The sequence below is a fragment of the Microcaecilia unicolor genome, chromosome 1, assembly GCF_901765095.1.
Source record: "Microcaecilia unicolor chromosome 1, aMicUni1.1, whole genome shotgun sequence".
NCBI classification, from domain to species: domain Eukaryota; kingdom Metazoa; phylum Chordata; class Amphibia; order Gymnophiona; family Siphonopidae; genus Microcaecilia; species Microcaecilia unicolor.
The window spans coordinates 313500271-313522600 of record NC_044031.1 but is presented as its reverse complement, the minus strand read 5'-3'; the positions used below and the strand labels follow the sequence as shown (position 1 = coordinate 313522600).

General features: G+C 47.9%; 1 protein-coding gene across 3 annotated transcripts in view; it reads left to right on the top strand.

Annotated features, from left to right (window-relative positions):
- MIEF1 (mitochondrial elongation factor 1) overlaps nt 1–22330 on the top strand; it is a 69476-nt gene that overhangs the window by 6218 nt on the left and 40928 nt on the right. For all 3 annotated transcript variants that reach the window (XM_030208403.1, XM_030208393.1, XM_030208384.1), the window contains exons 2-4: nt 14300–14451; nt 18529–18700; nt 20435–20688. In XM_030208403.1, coding sequence (XP_030064263.1) covers nt 14308–14451; nt 18529–18700; nt 20435–20688 — 570 coding nt within the window. In that variant the 5' untranslated portion in view covers nt 14300–14307. The remainder of the gene's footprint in view (nt 1–14299; nt 14452–18528; nt 18701–20434; nt 20689–22330) is intronic.

Here is a 22330-nt window from a genome sequence, read left to right as displayed (position 1 = left end):
CCAGATATCTGTACTGTTTATATTCTGGTTGAATTTTAGGTTCAAGTTTAGCCTTCAGTTACTTCAGGAGGACTTCGTGTTCAAGTTCTTCTTTCACTTGGATTCTTCAAGAGTTGAGACGAGTTTGTGTTACAGTGAGCTGCTGCATTCCTCTCCCCTCCGTTTTACGGGGCTGGATTGAGACATAAATTCTGCCGGCACTCCCTCCCGCTTCGTGCGGCTGTAGGGCAGCTTTGTACCCCTCCCGCTTCGGCGGTGTTAGGGTCAGTCAGCTCCTCCCGCGGTTGCGGTTGCAGGATAAGCCAGATCCCCCCGCATCGGCGGGTGTGGTGTCCCTCCCCCGCTCCGCGGGGATGAGCTGGACGGATTCCCCTCCCCCACTTGTGTGGGGATGAGCTGGGTTAATTCCCCTCCCCCGTTTCGGCGGTGGTGAGCTGGGCAGAGTGTCCCTTCGTGGGTGTAATTCTCTAAGTGCTGAGTCCTGCGGATGGAGCTTTGATATCGACATACTGAGGAGTTTCCGGCAGCACATGACCACATATAGGGAGGCAAAAGTTTGCTCTCTATCTCCACCTGCTGGTAGATGGACACAACCCACCAGTCTATGGATTGATCAGCTATGATTAATGGAAAGAAAATTATCAGGTATGATTATACATAATTTTACCTTGTACCATTCTTGAAAACCCTTGTTGCTTCTTTTTTGGACTGCTTGTGTTGTGTACTTTGACCCTACATAAGTGCATATAAGTACATAAGTATTGCCATACTGGGAAAGACCAAAGGTCCATCAGGCCCAGCATCCTGTTTCCAACAGTGGCCAATCCAGGTCACAAATACCTGGCAAGATCCCAAAAAAGTACAAAACATTCTATACTGCTTATCCCAGAAATAGTGGATTTTCCCCAAGTCCATTTAATAATGGTCTGTGGACTTTTCCTTTAGGAAGCCGTCAAAACCTTTTTTAAGCTCCATTAAGCTAACCACCTTTACCACATTCTCTGGCAACGAATTCCAGAGTTTAATTACACGTTGAGTGAAGAAACATTTTCTCTGATTCGTTTTAAATTTACTACATTGTAGCTTCATCGCATGCTGCCTAGTCCTAGTATTTTTGGAAAGCGTAAACAAACACTACACATCTACCCGTTCAACTCCACTCATTATTTTATAGACCTCTATCATATCTCCCCTCAGCTGCCTTTTCTCCAAGCTGAAGAGCCCTAGCCGCTTTAGCCTTTCCTCATAGGGAAGTCGTCCCATCCCCTTTATCATTTTCGTCGCCCTTCTCTGCACCTTTTCTAGTTCCACTATATCTTTTTTGAGATGCGGCGACCAGAATTGAACACAATATTCGAGGTGCGGTCGCACCATGGAGCGATACATAGGCATTATAACATCCTCATTTTTGTTTTCCATTCTTTTCCTAATAATACCTAACATTCTATTTGCTTTCTTAGCCGCAGCAGCACACTGAGCAGAAGGTTTCAACGTATCATCAATGACGACACCTAGATCCCTTTCTTGGTCTGTGACTCCTCTTTTCCACATGCATCACTTTGCAGTTGCTCACATTAAACGTCATCGGCCATTTAGACGCCCAGTCTCGTAAGGTCCTCTTGTAATTTTTCACAATCCTCCCGCAGTTTATCGACTTTGAATAACTTTGTGTCATCAGCAAATTTAATTACCTCACTAGGTACTCCCATCGCTAGGTCATTTATAAATATGTTAAAAAGCAGCGGTCCCAGCACAGACCCCTGGGGAACCCCACTAGCTACCATTTAACCCTACTCTCTGTTTTCTATCTTTTAACCAGTTTTTAATCCACAATAGAACACTACCTCCTATCCCATGATGCTCCAATTTCCTCTGGAGTCTTTCATGAGGTACTTTGTCAAACGCCTTCTTGAAAATCCAGATACGCAATATCAACCGGCTCACCTTTATCCACATGTTTGTTCACCCCTTCAAAGAAATGTAGTAGATTATTGGTGAGGCAAGATTTCCCTTCACTAAATCCATGTTGACTTTGTCTCATTAATTCATGCTTTTGAATATGCTCTGTAATTTTATTCTTAATAATAGTCTCTACCATTTTGCCCGGCACCGACGTCAGACTCACCGGTCTATAATTTCCCGAATCTCCTCTGGAACCTTTTTAAAAAATAGGTGTTACATTAGCCACCCTCCAATCTTCCGGTACCACGCTCGATTTTAAGGATAAATTATATATTACTAACAATAGCTCCGCAAGCTCATTTTTCAGTTCTATCAGTACTCTGGGATGAATACCATCCGGTCCAGGAGATTTGCTACTCTTCAGTTTGTAGAACTGCCCCATTACATCCTCCAGGTTTACAGAGAATTCTTCAAGTTTCTTCGACTCGTCAGCTTCGAATACCATTTCCGGCACCGGTATCCCACCCAAATCTTTCTTGGTGAAGACCGAAGCAAAGAATTCATTTAATCTCTCCACTACGGCTTTGTCTTCCCTGATCGCCCCTTTGACTCCTTGGTGATCTTGCGGTCCAACCGATTCTTTTGCCGGGTTCCTGCTTTTAATATACCTAAAAAAATCTTTTACTATGTGTTTTTGCCTCCAATGCAATCTTTTTTCCTAAGTCCCTCTTAGCCTTCCTTATCAGTTCTTTGCATTTGACTTGACATTCCTTATGCTGTTTCTTATTATTTTCAGTCGGTTCCTTCTTCCATTTTCTGAAGGATTTTCTTTTAGCTCTAATAGCTTCCTTCAGCTCACTTTTTAACCACGCCGGCTGTCGTTTGGTCTTCCGTCCTTTTTTAATACGCAGAATATATTTGGCCTGGTCTTCCAGGATGGTGGTTTTGAACAGCATCCACGCCTGATGTAAATTTTTGACCCTCGCAGCCGCTCATCTAAGTTGTTTTATTTTTTTTTTTCACCTTCTCATTTTATCATAGTCTCCTTTTTAAAAGTTAAGCGCTAATGTCTTTGATTTCCTATGTATACTTCAAAGCTAATATCAAATCCGATCATATTATAATCACTGTTATCAAGCAGCCCCAGCACCATTACCTCCCGCACCAGATCATGCAATCCACTAAGGACTAGGTCTAGAATTTTTTCTTCTCTTGTCGGCTCCTGTACCAGCTGCTCCATAAAACTGTCCTTGATTTCAACAAGGAATTTTACCTCCCTAGCGTGTCCCGATGTTAAATTTACCCAGTCAATATCGGGGTAATTGAAATCACCCATTATTATTGTGTTGCCCAGTTTGTTTGCGTCCCTAATTTCCTTTATCATTTCTTCATCCGTCTGTTCATCCTGGCCAGGCGGACGGTAGTACACTCCTATCACTATCCTTTTCCCCTTTACACATAGAATTTCAATCCACAGTGATTCCAAGAAGTGTTTTGTTTCGTGCAGAATTTTCAATCTATTTGATTCAAGGCTCTCGTTAATATACAATGCTACCCCTCCACCAATTCGATCCACCCTATCACTACGATATAATTTGTACCCCCACTGGTTAGCTTCCTTCCACCAGGTCTCAGAGATGCCTATTATATCTAATTTTTCATTTAGTGCAATATATTCTAACTCTCCCATCTTATTTCTTAGGCTCCTGGCATTCGCATATAGTCATTTCAAACTGTGTTTGTTGCTCCTATTTACAGCATGCTTAGTACTTGACAGTACTAATTTGCAATCGTTTGTCTGATTTTTATTTTTATTTAAGGACACCTGATCTACTACGGTCTCTTTTGCAACCTCACTATCAGGATACCCTATCTACCATGTTTTGGTGATATCACTGAAAGATACCTTATCCCAAACCATGCGCTCGACTGTCTGACTTCCCCCTCCTTTTCTAGTTTAAAAGCTTCTCTATCTCCTTTTTAAATGCCTATGCCAGCAGCCTGGTCCCACCCTTTTCAAGGTGGAGCCCATCCTTTCGGAATAGGCTTCCCCTTCCCCAGTATGTTACCCAGTTCCTAACAAATCTAAAACCCTCTTCCCTGCACCATCATCTCATCCACACATTGAGACTCCGGAGCTCTGGCTGTCTCTTGGGCCCTGCGCGTGGGACAGGTAGCATTTTAGAAAATGCTACCCTAGAGGATCTGGATTTGAGCTTTCTACCTAAGAGCCTAAATTTGGCTTCCAGAACCTCTCTTCCACATTTTCCTATGTCATTGAGTCATATTTTCAAAGTACTTAGCCTCCCAAAGTTCCATAGAAACCTATGGAACTTAGCCTCCCAAAGCGCTTTGAAAATATGCATAATTGGTACCCACATGTACCAAGACAGCCGACTCCTCCCCATCACTAAAATCCTATCTAGGTGACGCATGAGGTCCGCTACCTTTGCACCAGGCAGGCAAGTCATGAGGCGATCCTCATGTCCACCAGCCACCCAGGTATCTATATGCCTAATGATCGAATCACCAACTACAACAGCTGTCCTAACCCTTCCATTTAGGGCAGGACTTGGAGACATGTCCTTGGTGCGAGAGGATAGTACATTCCCTAGTGGGCAGGTCCTGGCTACAGGAGTACTTCCAGTGGTGTGTTGGTAAATTTTTAACAGGCTCTCTCCCTGCTCCACATCTGTTCCCCCCCCCCCCCCCCCCCCCCGTCCACCTCTGGGCTCCCCTCCCAAATTTCAGAGCTGGCTATAGCCGGGGAGAGAGCCTGGGTGAGGGGGGTGGGGTAACGCATTGCTCTCTCCGGGAATTTTTTTTTTTTAATGCTCCAAGGCTCCAATCTAATTCATGTGGGATATAATGCCATAAATAAGTAAATAAATAGATAGAAACTCTGAACGTTGAGCACCTGATTCCCATAACATGATGTCTGTTTTAGAAGCCCTTTACCAGAAGAAAAACATCTCTGCACCAATAACAGGGTTAGGTGTCCCTATAACCAGCCCCTCCAAATGGCACACTGATTACGATTTATAATAAATTACTACTCTACCTATGAAAAGTTATTCCCTTATTATACTTCCTCTATGTACATCCCTGTGCACAAGAAGGCGGCATTTTTAAGAATTTAACTTTTTTTTTTACAGTATCCTCCCCTCCCCACCTCACCTACCTATTACAGACCTCCTCCCCGATCCCCAGAACCGAAAGGTCCCACTCCCAGGGCATACCGGAAGGCAGCATCCCTGGTAGTCTAGTGGATTCTTCTGGGCAGGAAAGATCCCCAGTCTTTCCTGCCTGTTGCCGGCGCTGACCCTCCTCCTATTAAATCTTCTTTAAAATGGCTGCTGAGACTTACAAGGGTGGCCTCACAAGACATCTCCTTCCTCTTTCTTCCCTCCCCTCCATCCATATGCATCTCCTTCCTCTCTCTTCCCTCTCATCCATCCATGTCAAGCTTTTTACCTCTTCCCCCCTCCATGATCCATGTCCAGCTTTTTACCTCTCCCCCCTCCATGATCCATGTCCAGCATTTCTCCGCTCTCCTCCCCGCCATCCATGTTTATCTCACTTCCTCTCTATTCCCTCCCCTTCATCCATGTCCAGTATTTCAACTCTCTTCCCTCCATCCATGTGCATTTCCTTCCTCTGTCTGCCCTCCATCCACGTCCAGAATTTCTCCTCTCTCCCCTAAATCCATGTGCATCTCCTCCTCTCTGCCCTTCCCTCCATCCATCCATGTCCAGCATTTCTCCTCTCCCATCCATCCATCCATGTGCATCTCCTTCCTGTCTTCTCTCTCCTCCATCTAGGTTCAGCATTTCTCCTGTCATCCCCTCCATGATCCATCCATGTCCGGCAACTCTCCTCTCTCCCCTGTCCTCCCCTCCCATCCATGTCCAGCCATTCTCCTCTCTTCCCTGCCCTCCCATCCATGTCCAGCCATTCTCCTCTGCCCTCTTCTCCCATCCATGTCCAGCCATTCTCCTCTGCTCTCTTCTCCCATCCATGCCCAGCCATTCTCCTCTGCCCTTTTCTCCCATCCATGTTCAGCCATTCTCCTTTGCCCCCTATCCTCCCCTCCCATCCATGCGCAGTGACTTGCCCCAGCCTACACTTGCCCCTGAGTTCCAGTTCCAACCCCCCAGTGCCAGCTCACCTACTAATAATAATTTCTATAGCGCTACTAGACATACACAGCGCTGTACATATTATATACAGGTACTTTCTCTGCCCCTAGAGGGCTCACAATCTAAGTTTTTTTTGTAGCTGGAGCAATGGAGGATTAAGTGACTTGCCCGAGGTCTCAAGGAGTTGCAGTGGGAATCGAACCCAGGTTGCCAGGATCAAAGCACACTGCAGTAACCATTGGGCCACTCCTCCACTTTGCCACCTTCTTCCCTCACCAGCAGCCCACATTACCCACCTTCTTCCACCCCCCGTCCCCAGCATCCCACATTTCCTACTTTCGTCTATCCCCTCTCCCCTCCAACACACACCAACTATCTCACCCCCAGCAGCCTATCAACACTCTCCTCCCCTCTGCAGGCCACGTTAGCCAAACTACATTTCCTGCGTTTTCACCCCACTCCCCAACATCCCATATTAACCATCTCCTTCCAGCCACCTCCCTTCTAGCCCCTCCCCCCACTCAACGCCAGTAGCCTACATTTCCTGCCTTCTTCCAGCCCCCCCCCCCCCAGGTCGTCCAACATCTGCCTGCCCTCAGCTCCCCGATAGCCCTCGTTTCCTTCCTGCCACCGCCTGCCTTTAAATATTGTATTTTTCCTCGAGTCGCAGCACCGGCATTGAAAGCAGCAGGCTCGGATCGCCTTCCCTTCCCTCGCATAGTTCCGCCCTCTTCTGATGTATTTCCAGTTTCCGCGAGGATGGAACACAGCGAGGGAATGGAAGGCTGGAGGCGAGCCGAGGCTGCTGCTTTCAATGACAGTGCCACGACGCGAGGAAAAATACAATATTTAAAGGCAGGGTGGCGGCAGGAAGGAAAGGAGGGCTATCGGGGAACTGAGGGCAGGCAGGAGGTGATGGATGACCTGGGGAGCCTACAGCTTGTGGGGTGGGGGGAGGAGAGGCAAGCCGGCTCGCACTCAGTAAACAACTGGCTCGCAAGATGCCAAAAAATTTAACAACCGGCTCTTGCGAGTACTTTCTACTTCCCCAGGGTGATGCTCTCCTTCTAGGAGACCTCCCTTCTCCAAGGTAGCACAGGGTCTACCAGACTGGAGGTGGGACTTCTCTACAACATCCCTGTAGGTCTCCTCTATGTACCTCTCTGTCTCCCTCAGCTCCACCAAGTCAGCTACTCTAGCCTCAAGAGAACGGACACGTTCTCTGAGAGCAAGGAGCTCTTTGCATCGGGCACACATATATGACATCTCACAAACTGGGAGATAATCATACATGTGACACTCAATGCAAAAGACTGGATAGCACCTCTTTCGCTGCTGGACTGCTGACTCCATCTTAGTGTTTTTGAGTTTTTCAATAATTTAAAAATTGCTACAGTATTAAGGATATTAGCCTAATATAAAAGTGTCTTTTAGTTTATATAGTATATTGTATGATTTATTTACTGTTTCCTTCTTAGAATCTAGCAGGCACTGCAGGATCTATCTGTTAATGCTGTGGTACAAAGTTTTTAAAACTAAGTGGAAAAAACTATGGAGATTAGTTGATAAAATTTGCTTTTTATATTTTTATTTTACCTATCACTAACCTACAATTCCTCCTTTAAACCCCAATCTTTAAGTTCCCAAAGCACAAAGCAAAATAGTGTTCCATATCATCATGCTGATCAATCCATAGACTGGTGGGTTGTGTCCATCTACCAGCAGGTGGAGATAGAGAGCAATCCTTTTGCCTCCCTATATGTGGTCATGTGCTGCCGGAAACTCCTCAGTATGTTCTCTATCTCAGCAGGTGGTGGTCACACACAGCAGCAGCTCTGGCTAGGCCTCCAAGCCTAATTTTTAGGTTTTGTTGAGTGCCTGGGGTTGAGGGCTCTTCTTGAGCAAGTGCAAACCTGGTGGCGCCAGGTCCCTCCTTTTCTCCCCCCTCCCGCTGGCTCCGTTAAAAAAAAAAAAAAAAAATTTTGAACGTCCTTAAGGGTGTTTATTTCGACGTTTATTTAAACGTTTATTGCAGCTACTCACTGGGACACCAGGTCGTTACAGCTCGGAGCGAGAAGCAGGTAATTTTTACCTTTTTATAGCGGGCAGGGGGTTCCCCGATTGATCTCCACGTGGCCTATGGCGTCGGAGGGCGAGGGCGCGAAGAATCGCTCCCCGGACAGCGTGTGCGCTTCTAGCAGGGATGCGGGGGTTTTAAAGTCTGATTCGCCCTTGTTGGGTGTCAGTTTGGAGGCCGGTCAGTGTCCCGGGTCTTCCTCCGGCGCGGCGGTTTTTCCCGCCATAAACGCCCATCCCCCGCTGCTCGCCTCCGCCATCTTGGCCGGCCACTCTGCTCGGACGGCTTCTTCTTGGGCCGCCCTTGAGCTGGGAGACGTTCATGCCATGGCCGCCCTTGATTTGGGCGACGGCAAAAAAGCGGCTAAAGTTAAGCGCCGTTCTTCCCGCGCGGCTCCTTCGCGGAGTGTAGCACCGGACGCCATCTTGGATGCGCAGCATGGTTCTCCCCTGCTTTTGCGAGCGCTGGTTGAGGGTGCGTCTAGGGCTGTGGCCCAGGCTGCTGAATTGCACAGTTTTGGGGGTTTCTCCCCCGAGTTTATTTTGCTGCTGCATCAGGCCTTCCTTATGCAGAACGCTGCCCCTTCTCCCTTGTCCGACAAAGGGGTTGAGGCCCCCGGAAGTAAACGCCCTCGGGTGGATGCCCAGGCCTTAGAGGACGCTGTTTCCTCTGATGTAGATGAGGGCAGCGTATCTGAGTTCTCCCAACGGTCCTTTGGGGATTCCTTGGAGGAGACGGATTCCCGCTCGGATGGAGCGGATGACCCCTCTGCAGCACGGATCTTTCGCTCAGAGGATTTGCCCAACCTGTTAATGCAGGCCATGAGCATTTTAAAGATTTCCTCTCCGGAGGACGTCTCTCCCTCAGCCCCTGTTGGCTCCGCCATTATGCTGGGGACGAAGCGCCCGCCTAGAACCTTCGACGTGCATGATGCCATGCACACCTTAATTTCGGCTCAATGGGATGTCCCGGAAGCGAGCCTCAAAGTGGCTAGGGCTATGTCCCGTCTCTATCCTTTGCCTGAAAGTGAGCGTGAGGCCTTTATTTGGCCTACCGTGGATTCTTTAATCACTGCGGTGACTAAGAAAACGGCGTTGCCGGTGGAAGGTGGCACGGCCCTAAAGGACGCCCAAGACATAAGATTGGAAGCGGCTTTAAGGTCGTCCTTCGAGGCGGCTGCCTTAAGTTTGCAGGCCTCAGTTTGCGGCTCCTATGTGGCCAGGGCGTGCCTGACGATGGTGCAGCGGGCTTCCCCCTCGGATTCTTCCTTGAGGGCTGACTGGCCGGCCCTGGAATCGGGCTTGGCTTATTTGGCAGACTTACTGTATGATGTCTTGAGAGCCTCGGCTAAAGGCATGGCTCAGACAGTCTCTGCGCGGCGCTGGCTTTGGCTGAAACATTGGTCTGCCGACCACGTCTCTAAGTCCCGCCTGGCTAAGTTGCCTTTTAAAGGCAAGCTGCTCTTTGGGGTCGAGCTGGACAAAATCGTGACCGATCTCGGCACGTCTAAGGGCAAGAGGTTACCAGAGGTCAGGGCTCGGGCCAGTGCTCGCCCCGGTATCTCCAGAGGACGGTTTCAAGAAGCCCGTCGGTACCGCCCGGGCAAGTCGGGCTCCTCTGCCCCCTCTTCCTTCAAAAGGAACTTCTCCCCCAAGCAGCATTCCTTTCGCAGAGACCACCGTCCCGGAGATACGCCCTCCGGTCCTCCCCCAGGGTCTCGTACCCAATGACGGGGTCCTGGTCCATGGCCCAGTGCAGATTGGAGGACGCCTGTCCTCGTTTCTGGGCGAGTGGACCAAAGTAACTTCAGACGCTTGGGTGCTGGAAGTCATCAGAGACGGCTACAAGTTAGAGTTCTGCCGACCCTTAAGAGACGGGTTTGTACTCTCTCCCTGCAAGTCTCCGGTCAAAGCTGTGGCAGTGCAGCAGACCTTGGACAACCTGATCCGCCTGGGTGCGGTCGTTCCGGTGCCAGAAAATCAGACTGGCAAGGGACGTTACTCCATTTACTTTGTGGTACCAAAGAAAGGAGGTTCTGTCCGGCCTATCCTCAACCTCAAAGGGGTCAATCGGGCCTTGAAAGTGCGGCACTTTCGCATGGAGACTCTCCGCTCTGTTATAGCGGCAGTGAAGGCAGGAGAGTTCTTGGCTTCCTTGGACATCAAGGAAGCGTACCTGCATATTCCCATCTGGCCTCCTCATCAACGCTTTCTTCGTTTTGCAGTCCTGGGCCGACACTTCCAGTTCAGAGCCCTCCCTTTCGGGTTGGCTACTGCTCCGCGGACCTTCTCCAAAGTAATGGTGGTCATCGCGGCCTTCCTGCGAAAGGAAGGAGTACAAGTCCATCCTTATCTGGACGACTGGTTGATCCGAGCCCCCTCTTATGCAGAGTGCGGCAAAGCTGTGGACCGGGTGGTTGCTCTTTTGAGCTCCCTGGGGTGGATCATCAACTGGGAGAAGAGCCAGCTGCACCCGACTCAGTCCCTGGAGTATCTGGGAGTTCGATTCGACACCCAAGTGGGCAGAGTGTTCCTGCCAGACAATCGGATTGTCAAGCTTCAGGCTCAGGTGGACCAGTTCCTAGTAGCCTCTCCTCTTCGGGCTTGGGACTATGTGCAGCTGTTGGGCTCTATAACGGCCACGATGGAAGTAGTGCCCTGGGCCAGGGCTCATATGAGACCACTACAACACTCTCTGCTGCAGCGCTGGACTCCGATGTCGGAGGATTATGCTGTGCGCCTTCCCTTGGACCCAGCAGTGCGCAAGGCGCTGAGCTGGTGGATGCAGACAGACAAGTTGTCTGCGGGAATGCCTCTGGTGACCCCAGAGTGGATTGTCGTCACGACGGACGCCTCTTTGTCGGGCTGGGGAGCCCACTGCTTGGGAAGGACAGCGCAGGGGCTCTGGTCTCCTGCAGAGGCAAAGTGGTCTATCAACCTCCTGGAACTCAGAGCCATTCGGTTGGCGCTTTTGGAGTTCATCCCGGTACTGGCGTTGAAGCCAGTACGGGTCCTGTTGGACAATGCCACGGCCGTGGCCTATGTCAACCGCCAGGGAGGTACCAAGAGCGCCCCTCTAGCCAAGGAGGCCATGAATCTATGCCAGTGGGCGGAAGCGAACCTGGAATAGCTGTCAGCGGCCCACATTGCCGGAGTCATGAATGTCAAGGCGGACTTTCTCAGTCGCCATACCTTGGAGCCCGGAGAGTGGCAGCTATCTGCTCAGGCGTTCTTGGACATCACGAAGCACTGGGGCCAGCCGAGCCTAGATCTGATGGCGTCATCGGCCAATTGCCAAGTGCCGCGCTTTTTCAGCAGAGGACAGGACCCTCGATCCCTGGGAGTAGATGCTCTTCTCCAACAGTGGCCGACACAAGAGCTTCTCTATGTGTTCCCGCCCTGGCCCATGTTGGGCAGGGTGCTAGACCGGGTGGCAAAGCATCCGGGCAGGATAATCCTGGTGGGTCCGGACTGGCCCAGACGTCCCTGGTATGCGGACTTGATCAGGCTCTCAGTCGACGATCCTCTGCGGCTGCCAGTGGAGCAGGGCCTGTTACATCAGGGTCCGTGGTGATGGAGGATCCCTCCCCCTTTGGTCTTACGGCCTGGCTATTGAGCGGCAGCGTCTGAGAAAGAAGGGCTTCTCAGACAAGGTCATCGCCACTATGTTGAGAGCGAGGAAGCGCTCTACTTCTACTGCTTACGCCAGGGTTTGGCGTATCTTTGCAGCGTGGTGTGAAGCAGGCTCACTTTCTCCCTTCACTGCTCCAATTTCTTCAGTGTTGGCGTTCCTGCAAGAAGGTCTGGAGAAAGGCCTGTCGCTCAGTTCCCTTAAAGTCCAGGTAGCGGCTCTGGCTTGCTTCAGGGGCCGCCTGAAGGGTGTTTCCCTGGCTTCGCAGCCAGATGTGGTGTGCTTTCTCAAGGGAGTTAATCACCTGCGCCCTCCTCTGCACTCAGTGGTGCCTGCGTGGAATCTCAACCTGGTGCTAAGAGCATTGCAGAAGCCGCCTTTTGAACCCTTGTCGAGGGCATCTCTGAAAGACCTGACGTTGAAAGCAGTCTTTTTGGTGGCTATCACTTCAGCCAGAAGAGTTTCCGAGCTCCAGGCACTCTCATGTCGAGAGCCTTTTCTGCAGTTTACTGAGGCAGGAGTGACTATTCGCACAGTGCCTTCCTTCCTGCCCAAGATTGTTTCTCGCTTCCATGTGAATCAGCAGCTCTGTCTCCCTTCCTTTCGTAGGGAGGACTACCCAGAGGAATACTCTGCTCTCAAATATCTGGATGTGAGACGTGTCATCATCAGATACTTGGAAGTGACCAATGATTTCCGGAAATCGGATCATCTGTTTGTCCTGTTTGCAGGTCCTCGTAAGGGTCTGCAGGCTGCTAAGCCTACAGTGGCAAGATGGGTCAAGGAAGCCATTGCAGCGGCTTATGTGGCCGCGGGGAAGGTGCCGCCTATCCAGCTGAAGGCTCACTCCACTAGAGCTCAGGCGGCCTCGATGGCAGAGGCCGGGTCCATCTCCTTGGAAGAGATTTGCAAGGCGGCAACTTGGGCTTCGGCCCATACCTTCTCCAGGCATTACCGCTTGACTGTGGCTGCTCGGGCGGAGGCCCGGTTTGGAGCTTCAGTGTTGCGGTCAGGGATTTCAATGTCCCGCCCTGGGTGAGTACTGCTTCGGTACATCCCACCAGTCTATGGATTGATCAGCATGATGATATGGAAGGTAAAATTATGTATCATATCTGATAATTTTCTTTCCATTAATCATAGCTGATCAATCCATAGTCCCTCCCAGATATCTGTATTAGTTATATTCTGGTTGCATTTCAGGTTCAAGTTTAGTCTTCAGTTCCTGTTCAGGAGGACTTCGTGTTCAAGTTTTTCAATGGATTCTTCAAGAGTTGAGACGAGTTTGTGTTACAGTGAGCTGCTGCATTCCTCTCCCCTCCGTTTTACGGGGCTGGATTGAGACTTAAATTCTGCCGGCGCTCCCTCCCGCTTCGTGCGGCAGTAGGGCAGCTTTGTACCCCTCCCGCTTCGGCGGTGTTAGGGTCAGTCAGCTCCTCCCGCGGTTGCGGTTGCAGGATAAGCCAGATCCCCCCGCATCAGCGGGTGTGGTGTCCCTCCCCCGCTCCGCGGGGATGAGCTGGACGGATTCCCCTCCCCCACTTGTGTGGGGATGAGCTGGGTTAATTCCCCTCCCCCGTTTCGGCGTTGGTGAGCTGGGCAGAGTGTCCCTTTGTGGGTGTAATTCTCTAAGTGCTGAGTCCTGCGGATGGAGCTTGGATATCGACATACTGAGGAGTTTCCGGCAGCACATGACCACATATAGGGAGGCAAAAGGATTGCTCTCTATCTCCACCTGCTGGTAGATGGACACAACCCACCAGTCTAAGGATTGATCAGCTATGATTAATAGAAAGAAAATTATCAGGTATGATACATAATTTTACCTTCACTTACCAGAGAAATGTCCTTTTCTCTCGGAACTTCTCAGAAAGAAAGTTCAGTGGGACCTTTCCTCTTTATATAGGTTTGAATCTAAGGGGCCTTTTTTAAACAGGCTCTTTGAGGCTGACTCAGCAACCTATGCAAGTATTCTACTTCCACACATCCTCTCCGTTGTATGTTGATTCTGGAACATTGCCTTTGTGTGTGTCTCTGCTTGCCGGACCTTGTGAGACCAGAGCAAATGGAAGATGCTTCCTGAACCCCGGCTCTGTATGTTATCACAGCATATGGCTGCTTGGGAGAGCCTGCATGCGCTCTTCTCTCACACCACTTAGGGCAGAAACTTTCCACGCTGACCCTCAAGGGCCATAAACAGAATACATGTGAAGATTACTGCAGATATTTTGAAAAGCCAAGAAGGTCTGTGGCCCTTCCTAACTGGGGAACAGCGGTACAGGCATATGAGGTTATTTTTTGTTTGTTTTTTAAAGAGATGATGTGCCTGTCCTGAGGACTACTTCCTGTTGCTGGTAGTAAGAGCATCAAAAATAGTCAATCCCAATGTTTTTTCTTAATGTTGTTTTGGATTTTCTTGCTGGCTACAAACCTCAGTAAGTGGGCAGAAGTGTTTCTGCCAGCAGGGAGCTAGTTTTCCTGGCGTGGCTGTGCAGGAGTGGGAGCACTGTTTGAAGTCCAAGGCAGCATTTGACCAGTTTCTGTTTTGCAGGCACAGGGATGGCGGGTGCAGGTGAGCGGAAGGGGAAGAAGGAGGACAATGGCATTGGCACAGCCATCGACTTTATGCTCTCCAACGCTCGACTGGTGCTGGGGGTTGGAGGAGCTGCCATGCTGGGCATTGCAACACTGGCCGTCAAGCGGGTAAGAGGGGCAAGTCCCAGGCTGCCCATATGAAGTTGCGAGAAACCTCTGAAAAGAAGCAAGGGGGAAGAATAATTTTATGTAGCATCCTAGGGTTACAAAGCATTATGCTTCTGACAAAGGATGAATATGTACTAGATCAGGGCTCAACAAGGTTTCTTAGGATCTAGGAGCCAGATTTGAACCAACTGTAATTTTATTTAGTTATGCATTCTTATGGAACATCCAAGGTGATATACAACAAACTGCTTATTACAGCATCAGTTTAAACATAGAAAAATGCAAAAAAGGTATGAAACAATAGTAAACACAGTGATGTGATAAAAAAAAAGTTTTTCTCCCCCTCGTTGGTGTGTGTCACACTGAGCGGTTTTTGATGTTTAAACAAAATGTAATATTAGACAAAGCAGGTCTGGGTAAACACAGCATTGAAACAGAATGAAACTGTCCCTGACCCACTCCGAAGCCTGCACCTGTCAGATGATATGTGTGAATGCAGGAAGGGGGCTGTAGTATTGCTCAAATGATGAAAACAAACTTGCAGAATTTGCAAATTTTGTTTGCAGAATTTTGATTGAGTTCTCTTCCCAACCCTCCCCCTCCAATAATCTGGTTCCTCTACCCTCTAAGCATGTCTGGCATATATTCTAGCTGTAGCCCAACTCCCTCCCCCCACCTTTCTCCATCCCTCCCACCCAAAACCTCTCTATGGGTAACTCTCCACCCCAGTCCTGCTAACTTACTTGTATTCACTGGCAATTAATGGAAGCAGACTTTTGCCAGCCGAGGTGCTTTCCCTGGTCATCTCCCGCTCTTCCAATGGCAACTTCTTGCGGGCAGTACATGGCTAAAGGAAGGCCTCAGGGTTGGGAGATGGCATTAATTTCCAGCAAAGCGCAGCAAGTTTGCAGGATGGGTGTGGGGTGGGGGGGGGGGGGGGGAAATGTCAGACCCACCAAGAGTTTTTGTGGGTGGATGGAAGGGAGAAAGGAGGAGAGACAGAGATATGCTGAACCCACAGAGAATGAGTTGGAGGGAGATGAAGAGCAGAGAAGGGGGACCAAATGGTTAGTGTAGTGCCCTGAAAACTAGGGGAACTAGGTTTAATTCCTACTGCAGCTCATTATGACCTTGGGCAAGTCACTTTAACTGGCCATTGCTCCAAATACAAACAAACAAAAAAAACAAAACAAAAACCTTCCTGTATGTAAACCGCTTTGATTGTATCTCAGAACAGCAGTATATCTACACCCTTCCCTCTAAAGTTGTGATAGCTGCTGGAAGTGGGTGAACTCACCCACTCACTCTCACCTGCCACCCCATCCCCATGATCTTGAGTCTGTCCTGTCACTCGTTCACCCATTTACTCCCAACAGACTCGCCTTTAGCTTCTTTCCATTGCCCATCTACCCCAGCAGTAGCCGTGGCATCACCCCCCCTTGATGTAGTAGTCTCTCATTCTCTCCCCTCCCCCTTAGACGGCAGTTCTCTCATCCACATGCCAAACATCACCCCCACCCCCACCCTGAGTGGTAGCTTCTCTCAAACTCCCACCCCAAATATTAGCAACTCTGAACCCCTAACTTCTCCCACCTGCCCCAGAGGAGTAGCCATTTTCAATCCCTCGTTTCCACTCCCCACCCCACACAGTAGTCTCTCTTATGACCCCCCCCACCCTCACATCCCACACAGTCTCTCCTGATCCTCCTCCCCATCCCCCACTGTCTCTCTCATGGCTCAGCCCCCCATCCCACTGTGGTCTCTCTCATGGCCCACCTCATCCCACACAGTGGTCTCTCGCGTGAACCCCCGCCCCCTTACCTCACATCACATCCCACACAGTAGTCTCTCCTGATCTCCCCCCCCCCCCCCCCCCCGGTCTTTCTCATGAGCATCCCCACCTGTCCCACACAGTAGTCTCTCTCATGCCCCCCCCCCCCAAATAAATAAACAAACCAGAGGCTCTTGGGAAAGTTTTTTAAACAGCCTTACCAGAGGTTGAAAACATTTCCTCTGCAGACTGTTCTGATCCCACTGCTCCTCTCTTCAGGCCCTGATGCTCCTCTTTCACCACTGCCACAGCTCTTTTCAGCCCCCCCCCCCCCCCCCCAGTGCCTCTGCTGCTGCTGTGCTCCCTGATGCTCTCTCTCACTTCATGTGGGGCCTTGTAGACCTCCTTATGAAGGCTCCATTGGCTGCTTTCCCAGCCAGTGAGATGCTGCTTTCATTCCCAGGCAAGGAAAGCAGCATCTCATTGCTTGCCATGAAAAAGAGGTGTGGGTTTTTTTTTTTTTTTTTTGCCGGCTTCAAACCTTAGGTGCCAGGTCCAATTTTTTTATTTGCCGTGGTGACATGACAAAATGAGAGGCTAAGGGCAAGACAGCATTAAAAAAACTGGGGGGGGGGGGGGGGGGGGGGGAGGGGTTAGGGAACTGTAGGGGTCTTACACTAATCTTTAGTAAATGTTACCTACAGCAAGGTCCATAGGAATAAAATGGGCCCTATGGCAGGCCACGTGCCATTCATAGAAGGCCCCTAATGAGTAGGAGATAAGGAACCTGAAGATTCCATGTAGCAGTGAGAAGGGAAGGGAGGGAACTGGAAGAGTCATGTTGCAAAAGGGGGGAACTGAGAGGATGGCCCATGTAGAAATTTAATTCCAGATTACATAAATTTTTTAACATTTGAGGTATATTGAAATAACCCAAGACAATAATCATCACAGTTGAGTCAGTGCTTTTTTTCGATGGTTGTACTGTATCTGAATACTGAATATGCTTAATAGTAGTAGTAGTAGTAATTAGTTATGGTTACTATTGAATAGTGTGAGCGCTTCTCTTTGACTGAGATTTGGGGTGTATACATGCTTTAAATAGAAGAAAATAAATAACTAAATGGAAGAAAGTTCAGTTTGGAGATGGGTGCGGAGGTGCAGTGAGAGAACAGGTTTGAGTAGAAGCCACAGGGATAGGCAAGAGTGTGATGGAGAGAAGGCTTGGAAGCAGCACTGGAAAGACTGTGATCCTGAGGGGGAGGAGGGGAAGAGCTCTCCAAAAAAAGCACAATTGTGAGGTTTGTTATGAGCTTGGAGGCTGCTAGCACCTTCTTACCTAAACTATTCATTGAGGCATGAGTTTTTGAGAAGAGTCATCAAATGCATGTAGTAGATAGATTCTTCTCCTCAGAATCTCATGTCTCAACAAACCATTTAGTCTAGACCAGGGATTCTTAACCCAGGCCTTGAAAACCTGTGGATATCCAGTGTTCCATGATATCCACAGTAAATGTGCATGCACTACCTTTTTTGTATGCAAATTTATCTCATACATATTCATTGTCCCTTGTTTATAAAGTAACTACCATAAATATAAATTCTTTATTAATACCAAAAAGATATTTAGAAAATTCCAATGTATTTCACCAAGTTCTCCAAAGATATGTAAGATAGGCTAGTAGGAGAACTTGGTGAAATACATTGGAATTTTCTAAATATCTTTTTGGTATTAATAAAGAATTTATATTTATTTATGGTAGTTATTTTATAAGAAGGGATATTAAATTTAGTAACTAGAGTGAAAATTTAGGAATCTCATAGTAAATTGGTATACATATTCATTGCAGATATCCTGAAAACCTGATTTGGCTATGTGTTTCCTCAGGGCCTGAGTTCAGAACCCATGGTCTATAGCAGGAAAAATGACAAAAGTCTACCCCTCTGGAACTAAGTTTAGTTAACAATATGAAAGTAATTGCTTTAATAAAGCAGAAAGTCACTAAAACGAGGGGTGAACTGAACCTGAAATGAAGGATACTGGTAGCGAGAATAGGTGACTCGCAGCTTCTAGTGCCTCTGATTCAGCCAGCAGGCTGCTTCAGTTTAACTCCTAAGGCTCTGAGCAGCAGCCTATGTGTGTGTATATGTCTTGTTTCCAGTGAAGTTTGGGAGTGTTAAACGTGACCCAACGGTGCTGTAATGGAACAGTGCAGGGAGAGAGTGACTGGGGGTGACTAGAAGATACGAGGCAGAACAAGTTTTCCTGCAGCTGTGTCTCATGCTTTGCTCTGCTCTGGTTTCAGATGTATGACAGGGCCCTCAGTGCCCCCGCCAGCCCTTCCAGGATGAGCCAGGCTGGCAAGAGGAGCTGGGAGGAGCCTTCCTGGTTGGGGTCGTCATCTCGCATGCTGAACAAAGACATGAAAAACAACATGAGCCGCTCACTGCAGAGCCTGCCTGTGGCATTTGAGCCAGGTTAGAGGAGAGGCTTGGGTCTGTCTTGGAATCATGCCCTATAAATAATGACTGGGTATCATTTAGATTCTGAACTTGATTGTGCCCCTCTGCCTGAAGTGCGTCTTGGTGCAGGAGCTGTGTGACAGGAGATCACAGGGATTGAGATGTCAGAAGAGTCTGAGGTTACATGCCCAGCTTCACTGTTATTCCTCAGATCTATCATGTATTTTGTGTCATCACTGCTTCTTTGTGGCATCTATAGTGGATCACAGGGGAATCGCATGCCTTCTCTCTGGAGAACAGGAAGACCTGGGTCTAGTATGGGGATCTTGGGGCCTTTCGCTAGAACTGACTGCAAAAGTGAAAAACAGATCATTTGCACTGTGGTTTGGTACCCAGCTTGGGTTCTTGTTCCACAGACTGATTAGGGTTGCTGCAGAGATGGCATTATGTTAGCAGAGAGATGTCTGGTGCACAGTAAGCTGCTTGGATCACATGCCAGTCTGAAGTGGAATAGGCACTGGGAAAGGTGTAACCTCCGGTCCTTTACTACCACTATCCAGTCTAGTGTTTCAGACATCCATATTGAATATGCATGAGATGCATTTACATTTTATTTATTTAAAGTGATTTGCTATACCACCATTTGAAGGAGCAGCATTAGAGTAGCTTACAATATAGTGTCAAACTGTAGCTCATGCGTATTCACTGTAGATATCCTAAATCCTGCAGCATTCAGGACCAGAATTGCCTTCTTCCGGCATAGACTTTCAGGAAAGAAATAAGGGAACAGCAAGAAACAGATTTCAGTACAGCTGACGTGAAGCTGGTGCTTGTAAGTTTAGGTACCTTGGCAAATAATATATTTTATATTTGACTGTCTTTTGTAGGGAATGCCTAGCTATATCTTCTGTAATCTGCCTGGAACGTTTGGAGGTTTAGGTTGATAGCATTTGTATTTCTTTATCAGTTCAGGGTTTGGGATACTGCAGAGCACCACGTAGTGGTCAGATGGAGGTCCCACTACTGCAGACCTCTGTAAGGAGCTGAGGTGTGTGGCTCCCAGTCATAGACCCTTGCTACAAAGACCAAGCTCATGCACTGGGGAGGCGCGGGGGCAGGAGAAGGAATACCTGGGTAGTTGTGAATTGAAGGCTTATGGTACTGTAGCACAGGGGAAGACTGACTCCACATGAGCTAGATAACCAAAGAGGCAGGAGGAAATTTAGTAATTTCTGCTTTAGTGCAAGTGCTCAGAGTCCGTAGTTACAACTGTGAAAACATTTGAAACTTAAAACGTCTTCAGCCCAGATTCTGCATGGCAACACACAGTTCTGGCACTGAACCACCCAGGCCAGCACAAATTGGGCACTGATTTTAAGTGTAGCTACACATTTCCCTTTTCCTTTAGGGTACTTTATGGTAACGAAGCTTCAGCATTGAAGGAGAACATTAGAAAAGTGCAGGGCAAATGGCAGGAAAATCTGAAGAGGCTGTGTGTTTTATTTTTTTTTTTTGGGGGGGGGGGGACCTGGATCTCAGGTCACCTGCTTATGGCAGGGAGGTAGATAGGAAGAGCAGCTGCATGTAGCAGAGAAATTGTGAGTTCCATCTTTGTGGTTTAGCAATATAGAAAGTCTGTCAAGTTCTGAAATAACCAATGGGCATTGTCTGTATAGGAAACATATCTTTTGTTTTACGTAATTTAATCCTGGTTCCTAATTTTTCATCTCCTTGTTGTTTCCACTTTAGATTTTCCCCAGCCCAAACCTCCCAGTAAGAAAAGCTCCACAGACCTAAAGAAAGCCCGATTGCGTCTTTCCATGCAGGAAAAGCTCTTCTCGTACTACCGTAAGAACGTGGCCATCCCAGCTGGTGAGCAGAGCCGTGCCAAGCAGGCTGCCATGGACATCTGTGCCGAGTTACGCAATTTCATCCATAGCAAGCTCCCCGACATGCCCCTGCGTGACATGTACCTGAGTGGCAGCCTCTATGATGATCTGCAGGTAACCTTGGGGATGGTCTTGGCCATGGTTGTCACATTACATTCTTTTTCATTTGCTCTTGAGTCGAGGTGGCACAGCCAAATTCTTGACTGAAGCTGCTGTCATACAAAACATAGGAAATACTGGCAAGAAAAGACAGTAACAGGGGTAGAATATCTTCACTCAGCTAAGAATGCAACCCACAGAGTGATCCCTGTAAGATTTCTCTTCATCCAATTTCTCTCTCTCTCTTTAATATCCCACTCTCTTGGATAAAAGAGAAAACAAGATTTCCCATTTAATTCTGTACATCACCCTGTCTTTCCCATGCCTAATCACAGATCTCTGTAATAAGAGTTCCCCTATCTGTGTTACCACTAGTACTGTTAATATTTTTATTCAATTCTTTATATAATCCAGACACAAAATTGAGGATCCAATGATATGGGCTAATGAGAAGTGAGAGTAAATTCCTTAAATATATAAATCTTAATTGTTTAAACCTTTGTTTAGGATGGTATCATATATAGACTGCCTTGGTAGCCAGTTAAGTGGCTCTGTGGCCTCAGAATTGAACCATTCATGTACCACAAAATTATTTTTGTGACCAAACAATTCCTGAATCCATTTGTAAACCATCATACTGTGAACTACTTTCAGCACAATCATGCTTTCATAGAAATCAACACTTGTGACTGGGGGCAAGTCACTTAACCCTCCATTGCCCCAGGTACAAAATAAGTACCTGTATATATGTAAACCGCTTTGAATGTAGTTGCAAAAATACCACAGAAAGGCAGTACATCAAGTCCCATTTCCCTTTCCTTTGTCTTTTAAGACAATCACAATTGTTTTCCATACATCCTAGCAGCTACGATGCCCGTTGTTGCGTCAGACACGTAAGGTGCTGTGGATGCTTTAATATGTGTGGCTAGAATCATACCTTTTGCTTTCTATACTTCTAACGTAAGCATCCTCTAGGCTTTATTCCGTGTCCTTTATCTCCTGCTATTCATGCTTTCACCAGCCTTACTGTGCTTCAGTCTATTACCTCAGAGTCTTATGTGACCTGTCATTCTAGCCAAATGGGGTTCACACTCTCCACAAAAGCGAAACGCAACAGTAATGGGGTGGAAAGGACCCAATATCAGGTAATCAGTCACCACACCAGGGTAAGATGCTCCAAAGAAAACCTTTATTAAGACCTTAATAAAGGTTTTCTTTGGAGCATCTTACCCTGGTGTGGTGACTGATTACCTGATATTGGTTCCTTTCCACCCCATTACTGTTGTGTTACCTGTCATTCTGGAACATTCTGTCTTGAAAAGGTTTGCTTCTTGTGCATTAATTTTATTCAGCTATTTGAATGTCTCTATCATATCTTTCTTTTTTTCACCTCTCTTCCAGGGTAGACCTATTTAGATATCTAAATCTCACAGTACTCCAGTAGAGGTCTCACTAGTGATAGGTACACTGGCATAGGCACCCCTTCTTTTCTGCTAATTATACCCCTCTGTATATCTCTTCAGTTCTGGCTATTGTCTTGTTGCACTGTATCCATACCTTGAAACTACCAGCAATTAATTCTAAGTTCTCTTCTTGATTTTGTGAATATCAGCATCTAATTGGATTTCTGCTGCATTTTCTTATAGCTGCCAAAAAG